The 19368-nt window shown below is 35.3% G+C and overlaps 1 protein-coding gene across 1 annotated transcript in view; it reads left to right on the top strand.

Moving 5' to 3' along the window:
- LEKR1 (leucine, glutamate and lysine rich 1) overlaps positions 1-19368 on the top strand; it is a 174925-nt gene that overhangs the window by 58242 nt on the left and 97315 nt on the right. Inside the window, exon 4 of the mRNA XM_021702626.1 lies at positions 10393-10512. Within this exon, the coding sequence (XP_021558301.1) occupies positions 10393-10512 (120 nt within the window). The remainder of the gene's footprint in view (positions 1-10392; positions 10513-19368) is intronic.

Here is a 19368-nt window from a genome sequence, read left to right as displayed (position 1 = left end):
GTGTATTGGTTAAAGTGGATTCTGCTATAGGGGACAGAAACCCTACAATGAGGGATTTATACATGTAGAAATTTAAATACATATGTTATATATATTATAGGTAAACATGTAATATAATTGTTATAATTAACAATTATGTTTCAAGTTCCATTTCTCTGAATTTTAGTGGTGTACATTTTTTTTCAGTTTACTCAGAATATCGCTTTTCTCCAAGTTGCCTATTTATTGTCATGAGCTTATTTTGCTAAATGTTTTCCATTTTTAAGGATTAGTAGAAAGCATTCAATCTTCAATCTAACCTTAGAAGTTAATTTAAGTTTGCTGTATGATGGATCCTGAGACACACACTATTAGTTAAAACTCTTAATTGTAAGTAACTAAAATCTAGCTTGAACCAGCTTGGGCAAAAAGTGTTTAGTGGATCACAGATTTCAAGGAAAAAAATTAAACCTTGGAAGGGCCTATGAAACTAGGCCTCAGGAATAACCTGAACAAAGGACATGACCACCCTAAGATTTTCTTGTCTTTCTTTCTTTCTTTTTTTTTTAAGATTTTATTTATTTGACAGAAAGAGACACAGCGAGAGAGGGAACACAAGCAGGGTGAGTGGGAGAGGGAGAAGCAAGCTTCCCCCTGAGCAGGGAGCCCGATGCGGGGCTCAATCCCAGGACCCTGAGATCATGACCCAAGTGGAAGGCAGACACTTAACGACTGAGCCACCCAGGTGCCCCGATTTTCTTGTCTTTCATCTCTGCTTCTCTTTGCATACTGGCTTTATTCTCTAACACTGCATATTTACTTTTTTCCTTTCAGAAGGAAAAGCAGTTGCCCAGAATGCCTAAGTTTTAGTTCTTATATCTACTGCCACCTGAGAGGGACTGCCTGCTGTTTTCTCTAGTGCAGGGGGAAAAACAAATCCTAGAGAAGAGCTCTGATTGACCCAGTTTGGGGGAGGTGTTTCATCCACCTAGCCAGTGGAGTTGGGTCCTAGAACATGGAAACTTCTGTGGCAGTCATATGAATGGTTGGAACTTTAACAGCGGAGTGGAAAAAAATAATTCCTTGCATAAAGTATTGAGGAATTCCGTAGAAAAGGAATCATATAGGGTAGACAAAACTGTAGCTAACCATTACATGAAAAAGAGAATATCCAGGGATTTTATATGCATTTCCATCCTTTAAAGTTAATCAAAAGAAGAATGTTTATCAATGCCTGCTATTACCAAAACTGGGACAGAACAATTAGGGAAATAAGAATCATAAGTTCTTGCAATAAAGAATAAATAATTATTGAGAGTACCTTAAAATGGTATCGATATTTAAAAGTGTTTTACATAAATAATGTGATTTTATTAAGAGCATTTTAAAATGATGGAAATTTCCATTTTTCTCCAAATTGTCTTCTATCCCCCCTACCTTCAAGGAAAATACAGTAAAACATTTCACCTCCATTTTGTGAAAATATACATCAACCCTACAATACAGAATTATGTTTGTTTATTAAGTCAGGGTTAAGATTTTTAACTTCTAGGGGCGCCTGGGTGGCTCAGTCGTTAAGCGTCTGCCTTCGGCTCAGGTCATGATCCCAGGGTCCTGGGATCGAGCCCTGCATCGGGCTCCCTGCTCCGCGGGAAGCCTGCTTCTCCCTCTCCCACTCCCCCTGCTGTGTTCCCTCTCTCGCTGTGTCTCTCTCTGTCAAATAAATAAATAAAATCTTAAAAAAAAAAAAAAGATTTTTAACTTCTGCTTCTGTACTAGTAAAGTTTAAGAGTATCATGCTTAGTCAAAGGAAGATCTATTTAATATAGTCTCTACATATTAAAGAGGCCAGGGGAATTTTTTGATTATTGATTCCATTTCATTGCTGGTAGTCTGCTCAAATTTTCTATTTCTTTCTGCTTCAGTTTTGGGAGGTTATGGTATTTTTCCATTTAAAAAAATTTTTTTAAAAAGAGACTAAGGGAGAAATTAAAGACTGAATAAAGCTCAAATGAGATTAATTAAATGAAGTTAATTTGAAAAGCTGTGTTAATTCAATCCAATGCAAGGGACCGTTCTCACATTGTTGGAAGAGGGTGGAGAAAGACAGAGACAGAGGAAAGAGGAGAGGGGAAGGAACGAATATGAATGTGTGATATCAAAGTGAAGACAACAGCTTATTATTGTTAGGCTTTTGAGACCTCTACCTTTTAGCAAAGGTAAATATTCCTGAGGCTTACCTCAATAGGTCAATCACCCTTTAGAAGGAGCCAAACTATTGAGTACATTAGTTATCAATATACTGAAAGTACATTGATAATGTATACAATAATGACTGGGATAAAATTAACTACCTGAAAAAAGGATATGTTTTAGTAACTAAGCCAGAACTTTTGTAGGAAGATATAAATAGGTATCATAGTAATTCTATAAATAAAAGCAATAGGATATCACTCAAAAGGAAATTACATGTTTGCATTCACAAATAATTATATTTATTTTAAAAAAGATTTTATTTGAGAGAGAGAGAGAGAGCGGAAGCGAGCTCGGCGGGGGCGGGGGAGGAGGGGGAGAGGGAAAGAATCTCCAGTGGACTCTGCTGAGCACGGAGCCCAGTTCGGGGCTCGATCCCACAACCCTGAGATCATGACCCTGAGATCATGGCCTGAGCCGAAATCAAGAGTCGGACGCTAAACCAACTGAGCTGCCCAGGTGCCCCACAAATAATTTTGTTTTAAATATTGCCACTGTTCTATGCACTTGAATATTAGTGACATTTTTGGTCCTGGGCATTCTCCAGTTGACATTTTTGAAGTTGCCATACTCCTGATAGTAGGTAAAGAAGTTTGGTTTCTGTCTCCAGAGTTTCACAAAGTGCCTAGTGACTTTGCAAAATAAGAATTCTTTCTGGTTTTACTGAATCCTAAATGATTATCTACCTATATACTTGGACTCCCCACCCCATAACCCCTACTTTCTTGAAAGGCAATTTAATTTTCCGGATGCATTTAGGCAGTGGTTAATTCCAGAGGAGCAGTTACAGAAGCCACTTTTTGTAATTGGCAGTTAGTTGCATGTCCATTTCTGAAATCCATTTCCCAAGAACTCTTGAAGTACTATCTTGTTTTGATTGATTTCTTTGTTGTAGTCCTAATTTTCCTTTTGATAATTGGATGCCTTTGCCTGTCAGATCTTGGTGGGATATAATCCTGAAAATCCCCCATCTCGTTTCTTTAGACCCTGAGCTTCCACCTGTCATCTTAGATTGCTGCAAAACAGTTTGAGGGAAAGACTAAAAATAAAGGAATCCTTATATCCAGGAGCTTGACATAAAAGAATATAGGTTACAGGTAGTAAAATCCCCAATGATGTGATTAGTTTTCTTGTGTTTTCTAAAGGATTTGATTACAGAGTGGATGGAAGTTAAAAGGGTGTTTTTAAAGTATTTTCCTTTAGAATATTTTCATTATGAGTGATATTAATAGGTGATCCAAATGGAAATAACTAAGAGACTAAATACCTTTCCCAAATTTGTTTTACAACTCTGTGATTCTCACACAACTCATTTTAGTCGAGTTAGCTAAGGGAAAAGCTAGGAAATAGATAAGGGTAATAAATGTGTTGTTCTCATGGATGCATTGGCAAGAGGTTTATAATACAAGTCATCTAACTTCCAGCACAGGACTCTCTACACTAGAACTGTTAGTCCCTACTATTTTCAGGAACACCCTCTCACTAGACAACAACATGTCCTCACATCAACATAGTATTCAACTTTAATGCAGAATTGTGGCTGTTAGAGAAAAATGTGTGCTTGCACAGTACACACTTTATTACACTATTATGTGAATTGTTTGTTTCATAAAGTTGATATATACAGTAAAAGCAAACATTAGTGCCTTTCCAGGCATTTTATTTTATTTTATTTTTTTTAATTTTTATTTTTTTTAGAAGATTTTATTTGACAGAGAGAGACACAGCGAGAGAGGGAACACAAGCAGGGGGAGTGGGAGAGGGAGAAGCAGGCTTCCCGCCGAGCATGGAGCCTGATGCAGGGCTCAATCCCAGGACCCCAGGACCACCACCTTAGCCGAAGGCAGACGCTTAACGACTGAGCCACCCAGGCGCCCCCAGGCATGGCATTTTAAACCATATCAGTTTAATTTGAAAGAAGTGAAGTTAACTTACATAGCCAGAACAGAATGAAGTAATGTGGCCTAACTTCTCAGGGAGTATTGTTAGAGGGCCTGAGATGTTATTTATATGTAACATTCATTTGGGGAACATATTAAAAGAAGTAAACTTGGAAAGTGTTTTAATGTATATGGTTTTTTTTGTAAATTATAGAAAGGAAAATATTTTGTAAAAATACAAGCTTAGAATTCTTTTTGGGTAAATCTCAATAGTTAGAGTGGGCTTCAATTAAGGAATGTTTAACACAAATGTCATTTAATCCAGCAGTATATTAACTTAAATTTTCTTCTAATATTTCTGGATTTTTCCACGTTTATCAATCTTGATATGCTTATACACACATAATAAGCTATCTAGGTGTTTAAATTCCATTTTATTTTTATAAATTTTTATTGAAGTATAATATCGAGACAAGTGCATAAATATGCATGTACAGCTAAATTAAATTTCACAAACTGAATTTCCCATGTAATCAGCACCCAGATCATGAAACAGAACATAACATCCTTCCAGAAGCTTTCTTTACCTCTTTTACTGCCGCCCACCCAAAGAAATTTACTATCTTAATTTATAACACCATAGATTAATTTTGCCTTTTTTTAAAACTTTATGTAAATGGAATTATGTAGTATACATTCTTTTGTCTGCTTTCCTTCACTTAACGTTATGTTTGTGAGATGCATCTATGTTGTATTGGGTAGCTGCTGTTCATTCGTGTTGCTGTTCAGTTTTCTATGGTATGAATATACCACAGTGGATTTATCTGCTCTGCAATGGTTGGGCATTTGGGCTGTTTTTGATTCAGGGCTATTATAATCACTGGTGCCGTGAGCATTCATGTGCATGTCTTTGTATATGAGCACATTTCTGTTGGGTATGTACTAGGTATGGAAATTCTGGATTATGGCCATATACATATGGCCAGGTTTATAGATCCAACTATGTATTCAAAGTAGTTGTATTAATTTACATTCCCACTAGAAGTGTTTGAAAGCTTTTATTGATCTGTAAATTACAGCTTTGCTTTTTCCTCCATAATTAGTCTTGGTATTTTTTCCATGCCAAGACATAGAGATCTACTTTATTCTTTTTTCTTTTTTATATAGTATTACATAGGAATATAGGTTATTTAGTGTTCCTCTAGTATTGACCATGAAAGTTATTTCCTTTTATTTTGCCATTAAAAATATTGTATAGCCCCCCAAATTTAAAACACAGCCACCTTTTTACACAATTTATACTACAGATATGTTTGACATCTACAAATTATTCATTGCGTATGTATGTGTGATTTTGTTTAACTTTTTATTTTGAACTAATTTTGATTTGTAGAAGATTGCAAAAATAGTACAGAGAGTTTCCATATGCCCAGCTTTCCCTAATGTTAATACCCTACATAACTATGGTGCAACTATAAAAATGAAGAAATTAAAATTGGTACAATACTATTAACTAACCTACAGACTTTGATTGTATCAATTTTGCTACTAACATCTTTTTCTTCAGTCCAGGATTCAGTCTGGAATCACACATTGCATTTAGAGCTCATACTGTTTTAGCCTTCTTTGGGCTGTGACAGTTCCTTAATCTTTGCCTTTCATGACCCAAGGCTTTTCAAGAGTACTTTTCAGTTATTTTGTAGAATATCCCTCAATTTGGGTTTGTCTGATATTTACTCATAATTATATTGAGATTATTCATTTTTGGCAAGAATACCACAGAAGTGATGTGCCCTTCTCAGTGTGTATCATGGTAGAGTGTATATGCTGTCAATATGTCTTCTTACAGGTGATGTTAACCTTGATCACTTGGCTAAGGTGGTGTTTGCCAGGTTCCTCCACTGTAAAATTATTATTTTTCCCTTTGCAATTAATACATATCTTGGAGTAAATACTTCCCTTATTCCTTCTATATTTATTAATTGGAATTTCTTTGTGAGGGAAGGGCTCTTCCTTCTCTTCCATTTATTTATCTGTTCAGTTACTTATTAATATCAGTATGGGATCATTCACTTTTATTTTGTGGGTTATACTCAAATACTATAGTTATTTATTTTGTTTCTAAACTGTTCCAGTTTTGGCTGTTAGGAGCTTTCAGGTGGCACTTGTGCCCTATCTTTCTTGAGCTCTTCCTTACTTTCTGGCACCACAAAATGTTCTAAGCTTGCCTTAGATTTTCCCTGCCCTAACCAATTCTGGAATCAACCAATTCTCTAAGATGCCTTGGTTTCTTTTATTGGGAAATGGTATTTAGAAACCAAGATGTGAGAATTGGGTGTGCTCATTGCTACTGGGGTACCTTGCTTCTGAGCATTGATTGTTTTTTGTCATTTATACATTTCTCTTGGATCATGACATTCAGAATACCCATTCATTTTTTTAAATAAATGCATTTAAGACTGTAAGTTTTTTTCTGAGTACTTTGGTATATCATGTTTCCCTTATTTATTTCTAAATAGTTTATAGTTTTTATTTTTATTTCCTCTTTGGCCCAACATTTGTTAGATGTATGTTTAAGTTTCCATGTATGTAGATTTTTTAATTGGCTTTTTGTTGTAAATGTTTCATGTAATTTTACTGTAAGCAATGAATGTGTGTATATGATTTTTTTTCTTTTTAAGAACATATTAAAATTTTAATTGTGGCTGGTTACATGGTCAGTTTTTGTGATTATACCATGTGTTTGAAAGAATGATTATTAGATATAACCTCTAATTATATCCATACATCAAGTTTGTTAATTATGTTATTCAAGTCCTCAGTATCTTTACTATTTTTCATATCATTGTAACCATTCCATTTCTGTGAGAAATGTGTTAATAGCTCCCATTATGATGAATAATTTGTTCTCATTGGATTTTTAACAGATATTTCTTTATGTTTTAAACCCATGTTTTTGGTATGTAAAAGTTCATGATTATTATTTTTCTTGGTCGATTGGGATTTTTATTAAAACTAAAGGGTTCTATTTATTGTAAAGCTAGTTGTTAATATTAATGTATATCTTTTATCATTTTCAAAACATCTGTCTGGTATATATTTTTCTAACCTTTTATTTTCTACATTTCTGTTAATTTTTTTTTTTTTTTTTAGATGTGACTCCTGAAAACAACATTTGGCTGATTTTTTTTCTCTTAGTATGCCAAAAGAAATACTTGTTGTGGGTACAAAGTGAGGCTGAAAATAGAATTTATTAAAAATATTTTAGAAGTGCATTTAGGCTTTCAGAACCTCTCTCCCACTCTTTCTCCCCAAAGACTTTTAATTACCTTGTCCTAACTCTGGAGATGACATAGGTACTATCAAAATAGCTAATTCCCCACATGATCTCCCCACAGTTGAAGCCCATCATTTAATAATTCCAACGCACACCACAGAAGCTTAAGGCATTTCAGTGTCTCATTTGTTAGATTTTTAAAAGAGAAAATACCATAATAAATATCCATTATTACAGATTCAAAAATTACCATGATTTTTGTCATATGTGTTTCATCTGTCCCTTTGTTTTTGTTGTTTGCTGAAGTAATTTAAGGAAGACCCAAGACTGCATGCTATTTTCATCCCTATTTACTTCAGTGTGATGTGCCATTTTGTTATATAACAAAGGTATCATTATCCCCAAATTAGCAATAGTTCCTCTGTATTTTCTAATTCCCAGTTCATAATCAAATTTCCTTAGTATTTAAACAAATTTAGTTCATTTGTTTGAATCTGGTTCTATACAAGGTCCACATGTCACTTTTGTTGCTTCTTTTTTATCTAGAAAAGCCACCCTCCCCCCTTTCTCCCTTCATCATTATTAATTTGTAGAAATTAGACCAACAGTCTTCATTGTAAATATGAATAGACAGCAAAGGATCTCCAGACTGTAAGGGAGGCTTCAAATGTGAAAGACAAAGAACAAAGCAAAGAAAAAATTTAAAAACCTAGAGGAAACAGAAGCAATGCAATAAGCTGAAAAAACTTTAAAACACAGCATAATTGATATTAAAATTATCATCAAAAGAATAAGAGAAGAAATTGTATCCATGAAATAAGAACAAAGGGTAATAAAAAAGGGACCTTTTGAGGAATAAGAAAGAATTCCTGATAATTAAAATATGATAGCAGAAATTAAAAATTTTATGGGCAGAATGGAAGATAATGAAATTAAAACAAAATGTCCAAAGTAGTAAGATGGCAAAAAAATTTAAGAAAATTAGATGTCTCCAGATGGTTCCACATCCAAATCGAAAGATGTTCCAGAAAGGAAACAGAAAATGGTGGGGAAGGAATCATTCTCCTTAGGGTAAAATTCCTGAAACTAAACATCAGTTTCCAAAACAAATACTCATGAAGTGCCCAGCACAGAGAATGACAAAAGACTGACATGATAATATATTGTGATGAAATTTAAGAATACTAAGTAAAAAGAGAAAAATTTTAAAGCTTCTGAACCAGGGCAGGGGCAGAGTGGGGAGAACCTACCATGTATCATACAAAGAAGAAGTAGGAATTAGAATGGCATCGGACTTTGCAAAAAAGCACCGGAAGTTAGGAAACAGAGGACGGTACCCTAATTTTCGCATGAAGAATATTTTTCTCATGGATGATTCTATATTCAGCTAAACTGTCCAGTCTGATATATAGTAAAGATATTTTCAGATATTCACATTCTCAAATTTACCTCTCATGCACAAGATGCTCCTGGAGGATTTATTCCACCAAAAGGAGTACACCATAGAGGAGGAAGACTTTAGAACCAAGATACAGAGGATTTGACATGAAAGAGAGCTGAGGACAGTTCCTGAAATGACAAGAAAGGAAAGTCCCAGGATGACAGTTGTATAGTCAATTGAGACAATACCCACACTGGAGCAAGGGAATAGAGAGCTCTGGGAAGGATATTTCCTAGAAAAGATATGATATTGAAGAGTTTTCTGCTGTGTCTGAAGGTGTTGAGAAAGAAGAATTACACCTCTGTCGGATTTGGAAGATGTATCAGTGATAGGTACACAGAAAACTAAGAAGAAAAGGGGATGGTTTTTTAATCCAGGGACAGCAAAAAGTTGTACAAGAAATGTGATCATATCATAACATGTGGCTCACTAGTGAAGAATAATGTAAATACTAAATTAAAAGGTTTATTTAAATAAAGGGAGGGTGAGATGAGAAAGGCGTGTGTTTGTATGTGTGTATAAGAGTTTAGGTATGTGTAGGAGGGTCAGTTCTTATTAGGATTGTGATATAAGCTGCTAGCTACCTACCCTAACATCATTGTTCCTTCTTCCTTAGTAATAGAACTGTGGATATATCTGCTTTACTTGAAATAGGTATGGCCATGTGTCTAATGTCTAAGTTCAGCAGAAGTAATCGGTGGTACTTCCAAGAAGTCTCCTTAAAACAGAGTGAGCCATTATTCTCCTCTTGCTGCTGGTCTGGAATGGGAAAGGAGTTGTTGGGGTTTCTGCCACTATCATGGTCAGTGAAAATAACACACACCAAAGGTGGTAGACCAGAGAGTTGTAAGGATCCTGGGACTCTGATGACTCTATAAGGCTACTATTATCAGCATTGGATTGGCTAACAATACATTTGTCTTATGCAATATAATATACTCTTGTATATTTAAGCTATCATATTTAGGTCTCGGTTATATCTAGCAGAATCAGATCTTAACTGATTTGTAATTTACTAAGTAATATCTAAATATTAAGGAATACTGAAATATTAAGGAATAACAATATTAGCATGTTATTTATAGAAGGAAATACTAGAGGAATCAGGAAAAAAAAGTTGAAAGTTGTTTTGGGAAGTGGAAATTGAGGTAAGGGCAATGATTACTGTTCTTTAGCTCTTTTAGTAATATTTGATATTTGAAATTGTATACATATATTACTTTTAATAAAAATTGATATTTGGGTAGTTACATTTTAATTAGTAATTCAAGTGAAAATACGTGTTCATTGAAAAATTTGAACAATACAAAAGATACAGAGTAAAAGTTATGCCTCCCTTCAATGTTCTTTGCCTTTCCCCTGCCCATCAGTTCCACTCTCCTCCCCAGGAGTGATGGTGTTTGATATGTGTGTCTCCATACTTTTTCTGTACATTCATTTAGCATATATAAAGATGCATACTTTTTAACATTTATTTTTGTTAAAAGTGTATTTAAATTTTAATTTAATAAAATTCTCAGGAAGGAATATTTGTAATGGATGTTGTTTGTTTATGTTTTTAGAATTCAAGATGTAAGCATGCAGTTAAAAAGTCAACAATATGAATTTCAGAGAGTACAGAAAGAATTGGATCATTTGCAACATGAATTAAAAATTAAGCAGAGACAATCACAAGTATTCAAGTAAGATTATCTTTAAAGAACTGAAAATGATAAGGATTGAAAAAGTGCATTAACTTTATAAACATTCAAACAGATTTTAGTAATAGAGTTTCTATATTCGGTGTGGTTGGAAAAAAAGGAAACAACTTCTCTTGGGGTTTTTTTGATCATTATCTCAACTGAATAGTTTTAGCAATATATTTAAATCAGGCAAACACCTTGCTTTTATTGTGCAGTAACATTTAGAATGAAAGCACAGTAACTAATTCATTTTTCTCTTGACCAGTATTTCTTGGTGTATTCAATTCCCTGCCTGATAGTCCAGTGATACAAAAAGTAGAGAAGAATAGGATAACTTTTAAAAAAAAATTTATGTATTTATTTGAGAGAGAAAGAGTGTGCATGCGGGCATGAATAGGGGAGGGGCAGAGGGAGAGAATCTTCAAGCAGACTCCCTTCTGAGTGTGGAGCCCAGCTAGGGGCTCATTTCAGGACCCAGCGATCATGACCTGAACCGAAACCAAGTGTTGGTTGCTTAACCAACTGAGCCACCCAGGCACCCTAGAATAGGGTAACTTTCTAAATGATAGTAATAGACCTCCTTAATTTCAAAATCTCCAACATAAATGGTGTTAATTCTGCTTTTATATAATCTTTGGAGGGCTTATAATACCTAAAGTTAAAACCCAATGTTCTAAATAAATTAGGAAGTTCATTTTCTTTTATAAAATTGGAATTGAATATATTGAGAATATCAGAAACAGTGATTCTTTTCAAAATTGAGTAACTTATCTTTAGAAAAGGGAAATAAGTTAAATGAACATTATAAATAGACACAGGTTCTGGGTTACTAAAAAAATATGTTGAATGAATATTTTGAAGGTTAGGTTCCTTTCTTTTCTTTTTCAATCTACTAGTTGTTGCCAGAGACATTGTTTCATTAAAAAAATTACCTGGGCTAATAATTTTTAATATACTATCTGGTGATCATCTGCTGGTCAACTACCTTTCATAAATGCCTTGCACATAATGACGCTCAATAAATAATTTTTGAATCGATGAGTCTATTCATAAAACAAATGATCGTTTTTGTCATCAGAAAAGATCGAAATCTTTTCTGCCTTGTCCTAGAAATCTGGTATTGAACGAGGAGGTGACTCCAGTTCTTCACTTTAGTCAGGCCGACCAGTTGGCTCTTCCAATAGCTCTGGCTCAGGTCTGCTAAGAAAGTCCCATTTATTTTATCCATTAATGCCATTGTGGGTGGTAGGATTGACCGAATTTTAAAGGTTAGACCAGAACTAGATTAAATAATTAATGCTGCTTTAAAATATTAAGACTGATAAAATGTTCACATTTTACATGTGATTTGTAGCATTTTAAATTCTTGAAAAAACTGAGGCATATTGTTACTTTTATTGTGTTCTAGTTTTATCATTTTGAGTTATACTTTTAACTGCTTATTTTTTAAAAAAAATTTCAATAGATATTGTGACTTTTGTTTATTTTTAGCTAAAAGATTATAAATTGGGAGTCTGGGGTCTGACATATAAAAACATAGCATTTACTAAAAAGCAATTTTGGAAGTAACCATCTAACTAAACACTTAGTACAAATAGAAGTTTATAATATACAAATAGAAATGATTACTGGTTTTATTCCTCACTAGTAGTTACGTTGCATAGGAACAAGCAGTCTGGTGAAAATAAAAGCAAAATTTATAGGGTCAGTGATTTTGTTGCATTACTAAAAGCTGATTTTATAGTAATTTATCTTAAAAATATCTACTAGAATACAGAAGAAAAGGAGCTTATCATCTCTCTAAATGTGGCAAAGAAAAGAAGCATGAACTTTAGGTGTTCAGATATAATCATTTTATTTGTGGAGCCCAAAAGGAACTTTCCCTTTTTTTTTTTTTTAAGATTTTATTTATTTATTCATCAGAGAGAGAGAGAGAGAGCACAAGCAGGGGGAGTGGCAGGCAGAGGGAGAAGCAGGCTCCCTGCCGAGCAAGGAGCCTGATGCAGGACTCCATCCCAGGACCCTGGATTATGACTTGAGCCGAAGGCAGACACTTAACCCACTGAGCCTCCCAGGCATCCCAAAAGGAACTTTTAATAGATCAATGAACTGTGTCTTTGAGTCGCATTGCTCTTTTAAAATTATTCTGTCATTTACTTAATTGCAATTGGGCTTAATCACCTAGCCTCCAGAAAAGTGTTCATCATGCTTTGTTTTTCCTGACATCATTTCCAGCCTGTCTCTTGCCAGGGAGGTGATCAGGAGTGTGTGTGGTCTGCCTCAATTGGCTCAGCACATTTGCTATTCAAAATAAAATGCCTTTGAGAATGGGAATTAAGTTTAGAAGGCCTGTAAAATGGACACTAAAAAATAGTATGGAATATAAGTATACTTCACTTTATGTAAATCTGTATATAAATCTAGTGCTCCAAATCAATCCATATTTGAAATATTTTAGGCAGTGTTTACTTTTAGAGGATTCCTATTGTGAATCTTTCATAAATTGTTTGAAATATAAAGTACTTACTTTTTTTTTTTTTTTTTAAGAGATGGAAGGGGGAGAGAGGGAGAGGGAGAGAAGAATCTTAAGCAGGCTCCACACCCAGCACGGAACCCAATGCAGGGCTCGATCTCACAACCCTGAGATCATGACCTGAGCCAAAATCAAGAGTTGGACGCTTTAGTGACTGAGCCACCCAAGTGCTCCCTTACTTTTTTAATTTGTCAATCTAGACTCTGTCATCTGGCTTTATTTTGTTTTGTATTCTCAATCTCATAGTTTATCATATCACATCTTATTTTATATAGTTTTGTTGATATACAATTACTTACTAAAAAATTCATTCATGTTAAGAGCACAATGTAATTATTTTTACATTGTAAGACCTACTAAGTTGGGCAACCTTTACCACATCCAGTATTGGAACATTTGAGTCACTCCTAAGATTCTCATGCAATTTGCACTCAATCTCTGTTTTCACCACCTGTCCTAACAATCACTAATCTTCTTTGTTTCTATAGATTTGCATTTTTCTGGACATTTTGGATATATGGAATCAGACAATGTGGTCTGATTCTACTTTTTGTTTATTCATTTTTTTTTTTAGATTCCACATGCAAGTGATATCATATGGTATTTGTCTTTCTTAGTCTGATGTACTTCACTTAGCATAATACCCTCTAGGTCCATCCATGTTGTTGCAAATGGCATGATCTCATCCTTTTTATGGCTGCATAATATTCCATTGTTTAGAGATACCATATCTTTCTTATTCATTCATCTGTCAGTAGACATTTAGGTTGCTTCCATATCTTGGCTATTGTAAATAATGCTGCAGTAAACATAGGGGTACATAAACTTTTTTTTTTTTTTTTTTTTTAATGAGATACAGGGAGCATGAGAGGGAGGAGGGTCAGAGGGAGAAGCAGACTCCCTGCCGAGCAGGGAGCCCGATGCGGGACTCGATCCAGGGACTCCAGGATCATGACCTGAGCCGAAGGCAGTCGCTCAACCAACTGAGCCACCCAGGCGCCCCATAAACTTTTTGAATTAGCATATATTAATGCTCATTTATAATTTTCTTTTTCTTTAGGTAAATATCCAATAGTGGAAATACTGGATCATAAGATGTTTCTATTTTTAGTTTTTTGAGAAACCTCCATACTGTTCCTACAGTGGCTGTATCAGTTTGCATTCCCACCAATAGTGCATGAGGGTTCCTTTTTCTCCACATCCTTGCCAACACTTGTTATTTCATGTCTTTTTTAATCTAGCACATCTTCTTTTTTCACTCATCAGTGGATGTGTGTGTGTGTGTGTGTGTGTGTGTAATGGAATATTACTCAGCCATCAAAAAGAATGAAATCTTGCCATTCACAATGATGTGGATGGAGCTAGAGTGTATTATGCTAAGCGAAATAAGTCAGTCACAGAAAGACATACCATGTGGGTTCAATCATATGTAGAATTTAAGAAACAAAACAGATGAACATAGGGGAAGGGAAAAAAAGAAGGGGGGAAGCAAACCATAAGAGACTCTTAACTCTAGAGAACAAACTGAGGGTTGATGGAGGGAGGTGGGTGGGGGATGGGCTAGATGGGTGATGGGTGTTAAGGGAGGGCACTAGCTGTGATGAGCACTGGGTGTTATATGTAAGTGATGAATCACTAAATTCTACATCTGAAACCAATTTTACCATATATATTAACTAATTAGAATTTAAATAAAAACTTGAAGTCAGGAAACAAACAAAAAGCCAAGATATGCCAAAAGCTAGGCCTCTTGTGCCAAACAGTTATCCAAGTTTGTGGATGCAAAAAAAAAAAAAAAGCTCTTGAAGTAAATTAAAAGTGTTACTCCAGTGAACACATGAGTGATAAGGAAGCAAAACAGCCTTATTGCTGATATGGAGAAAGTTTTAGGGGTCTGGATAGAATATCAGACCAGCCCCAACAGTCCCTTAAGCCAAAGCCCAATCCAGAGCAAGGCCCCAACTCTTCAATTCTATCTATGAAGGCTGAGAAAGGTAAGGAAGTTGTTTAAGAAAAGTTTGAAGCTAGCAGAGATTGGTTCATGATGTTTAAGAAAAGAAGCCATCTCCATAACATAAAAGTGCAAGATGAAGGAGCAAGTGCTGATGTAGAAGCTATACAGCAAGTTTGCAGAAGATCTAGCTAAGAAAAGTAATGAAGGTGGCCACACTACACAACAGATTTTCAATATAGACAAAACAACCTTCTGTTGCAAAAAGATGTCACCTAGGACTTTCTTAACTAGAGAGAAGTCAATGCCTGTTTTTAAACTTCAAAAAAAGGCTGACTCTCTTGTTAGGGGCTAATGCAGCTGGTGATTTTAAGTTGAAGCCAATGCTCATTTATAAATTTGAAAATTCAAGAGCCCTTAAGAATTATGCTAAATCTACTCTGCCTGTACTCTAGAAATAGAACAACAAAGCCTGGATGATAGCAAATATGTATACAATATGGTTTACTAAATATTTTAAGCCTTTTGTTGATGCTTACTGCTCAGAAAAAAATATTCCTTTCAAAATATGACTGTTCATTGACAATGCACCTGGTCATCCAAGAACTCTAATGGACATGTACAATTAGATTAATGTTTTCATGCCATCCATTCTGCAGCCCACGGATCAAGGAGTAATTTTGACTTTTAAGTCTTACTATTTAAGAAATACATTTTGTAAGGCTCTAGCTGCCATAGATTGTGATTGCTTTGATGGATTTGGGCAAAGTAAACTGAAAACTTTCTGGGAAAGATTAAAAACATTTGTGATTCATGGGAAGAGGTCAAAATATAAACATGAACAGGAGTTTACAAGAAGTTGATTCCAACCTTCATGGATGACTTTGAGGAGTTAAGGACTTCAGTGGAGGAAGTAACTGGTGTGGTGGAAAAAGCAAGAGAACTAGAGTTAGGGGGCGCCTGGGTGGCTCAGTCGTTAAGCATCTGCCTTCAGCTCGGGTCATGATCCCAGGGTCCTGGGATCGAGCCCCGCATCGGGCTCCCTGCTCCACGGGAAGCCTGCTTCTCCCTCTCCCACTCCCCCTGCTTGTGTTCCCTCTCTCACTATGTCTCTGTCAAATAAATAAATAAAATCTTTAAAAAAAAAAAAAGAGAACTAGAGTTAGAAGTGGAACCTAAAGATAAGACTGAATTGCTATAATTTCATGATATAACTTTAACAGATAAGGAGTTGCTTTGTATGGATGAGCAAAGAAACTGGCTTCTTGGGATAGAATCTACTCTTGGTGAAGATGCTAGGAAGATTGTTGAAATGATAAAAAAGATTTAGAATATTACATAAACTTAGCTGATAAAGTGGTGGGCAGGATTTGAGGGGATTGACTCAAATTTTGAAAGAAGTTCTGTGGGTAAAATGCTTTCAAACAGCATTGCATGCTACAGAGAAATCATTTGTGAAAAGAAGAGTCAATTGGCATGGCAGACTTCATTGCTGTCTTATTTTAAGTCCTCTTTAGCATATTAAAGTCCTTTTGGAAACCTCCCTTTTTCCTTACCTCCCCTAACTCCCAAATATATAATCAGTCATCCTCAAAACCCCAGGGCAGCAGCTCTTTTTGCCCACAGGTCCTGTCTCCATGCTTTAATAAAATCACCTTTTTCAAAAATGAAAACAAAAATCACCTTTTTTGCACCGTTAAAAAAAAAAAAAAAAGATACTGCCGCAGTCATCCCAGCCTTCAGCAACCATCACCCTGATCAGTTAGCAGGCCATCAACATGGAGGCAACATCCTCCACCAGCAAAAAGATTGTGACTCACTGAAAACGCATATGATAGCATTTTTTTTTTTAGCAATAAAGTATTTTTAATTAAGATATATACATTGTTTTTTAAGACATGATACTTTTGCACACTTAATAGACTACAGTATAGTGTAAACATAACTTATATGCACTGGGAAACCAAACAATTCATTTGACTCACTTTATTGTGAAGTTTGCTTTATTGTGGTGGTCTGGAACCAAACCTGCAATGTCTCCAAATTATGCCTTTATAAGTCTTTGCACTCCTTTTAGAACTTATTTCTAAGTATTTTATTCTTGTTGATGTTATGAGTGGGATTGTTTTCTTAATTTTATTTTTGCAATTGACCACCATTAGTATACAGACGTAAAACTGATTTTTGCATATGGATCATATATCCTTTGATGTTGATGAACCTGTTTATTTGTTTTAGTATTTGGGGGGTGTGTGTGTGTGTGTGTGTTCTTTAGGATTTTCTACATGGAGGATGTTTCTGTCTAGAGGAGTTTACCAATATTCCAACTCCTTTTACCCCTGCTCATTTAGTTGTCATTACCCTTACAACTGTCAGTCTTCATACTTACCAATTGTTAAACACCAGGCCTTCAGTTCCTCCAATACTATTCTAAATCCTCACTATTCTGCTTAGACTACTCAGCTCTCAGCAGCTATGTGTCTTCCTTCATATTTCACAAAGGAAATTAATGTTATAACCACAGACATCATTTACTGTGAATGAAATGATGCTTAAATTTCAGATCCCTTCACTCAGGAGCCCCTTCTAAGGTTCTCAGAGGGCCCCTAGCAATAGTAAGGTGGCCTAATTGTAATTGGTTAAAATTCTTTCTTTTTCCACTCTGATTTCCCCTTTCTTAAATTTATGATGTTGGTGTGCCATTAGAGTAGTCACAAATATTTTGGGAGTCTGAGTAAGGGAAAATTGAGTTGGGAATACACTATTAAAGCTGCCATTTGGAAAGACATTTTAGAATGCTTCAATAATACAATCAAGACATCGGGGCACCTGGGTGGCTCAGTCGTTAAGCATCTGCCGTTGGCTCTGGTCATGATCCCAGGGTCCTGGGATCTAATCCCACATCAGGCTCCTTGCTTGGCAGGGAGCCTACTTCTCCCTCTGCCTGCCGCTCCCCTCCTGCTTGTTCTCCCTCTCTCTCTCTGACAAATAAATAAATAAAATCTTTAAAAAAAAAAAAAAGACATCACAGACTAAAAATCTGTATGTGTGTGAATTTTAAAAAATTAATGGAATAAAAACAATAAAGATCAAGTTAAGCATAGAAATTATTCTCACATAAAAATTGTAACTTTTTTCAGATTATATTACAGGTGAATTCATTAAGAGAAAGATTTTTTCAACAAAAGCTCTTGGATTATTTCATAATCCATTCAATGAAGTGAAGTTAATTATCCAAACACATTGAAGAAAGATTTAAGCGTCTGCCAATTTACAAAAGCTACTATCACTGAATACAACATAAAAATCATACCATTTCAAGGACATCTAAGATAAATTGGCTTATGAGCCTCCTCATTTCAAAGACAATTTAAGCCTAGTCATTTTCTGAAAACACTTGAAATGTTCCTAATCTTATAATCATATAAAAAAATTTGATAAGTTTTTTCCAAATTGGACAACGTATAATATTTACAGTGTTATCAGTAATGAACCATAAAGCTGAAAGAATCTTTCAAAACTACCAATAATAAAAAACTAATGGCGGGGCGCCTGGGTGGCTCAGTTGGTTAAGTGACTGCCTTCGGCTCAGGTCATGATCCTGGAGTCCCGGGATCCGCATCGGGCTCCCTGCTCGGCAGGGAGTCTGCTTCTCCCTCTGACCCTCCTCCCTCTCATGCTCTCTGTCTCTCATTCACTCTCTCGCAAATAAATAAATAAAATCTTTAAAAACAAAAAAACAAAAAAACAAAAAAAAAACTAATGGCCATGCTAGATGAAAGGCTATATAATTTTTATATTTTCTCCACATAAAGTATTATATAAAATGGTTCTCATATGGACAAGTGGTTGTAGAACATGTAGACAAAAATTGCAAATAGGGTGTCTGGGTGGCTCAATTGGTTAAGCCTCTGACTCTTGGTTTCGGCTCAGGTCATGATCTCAGAGTTGTGATATCAAGCCCCAAGTTGGGTTCTGTACTCAGCACGGAGTCTGCTCTAGATTCTTTCCCTCTCCCCCCACCCCTCCCCACCACTCAAGCATGGTGCACATGCTTGCTGTCTAAAAATAAATAAATAAAATCTTCAAAAAATAAAAGGTATTGTAGAGCTGCTACTTATTAGGAAGTTATATTATTTTCCTGTATTTTGTGAAATTGGTGGAATTCACCAACTTTAAAATTTTTATTTGTAATGATTTTTCTCATTCTATGGATAATTACACACTTTTAACCTAATTTTGTAGACACCATTTTTTTTTTTTTTTTAAGAGAATAGGAGAGAGAGAGTGGGGGTGCAGAGGGAGAGGGAGAGAGAATCTTAAGTAGGCTCCACACCTAGCGTGGGGCCAGAGGTGGGGCTCAGTCTCACAA

The sequence above is a fragment of the Neomonachus schauinslandi genome, chromosome 1, assembly GCF_002201575.2.
Source record: "Neomonachus schauinslandi chromosome 1, ASM220157v2, whole genome shotgun sequence".
NCBI classification, from domain to species: Eukaryota; Metazoa; Chordata; class Mammalia; order Carnivora; family Phocidae; genus Neomonachus; species Neomonachus schauinslandi.
Note: the sequence above shows the minus strand (reverse complement) of the source record. Positions and strands in the feature narration are given on the sequence as shown.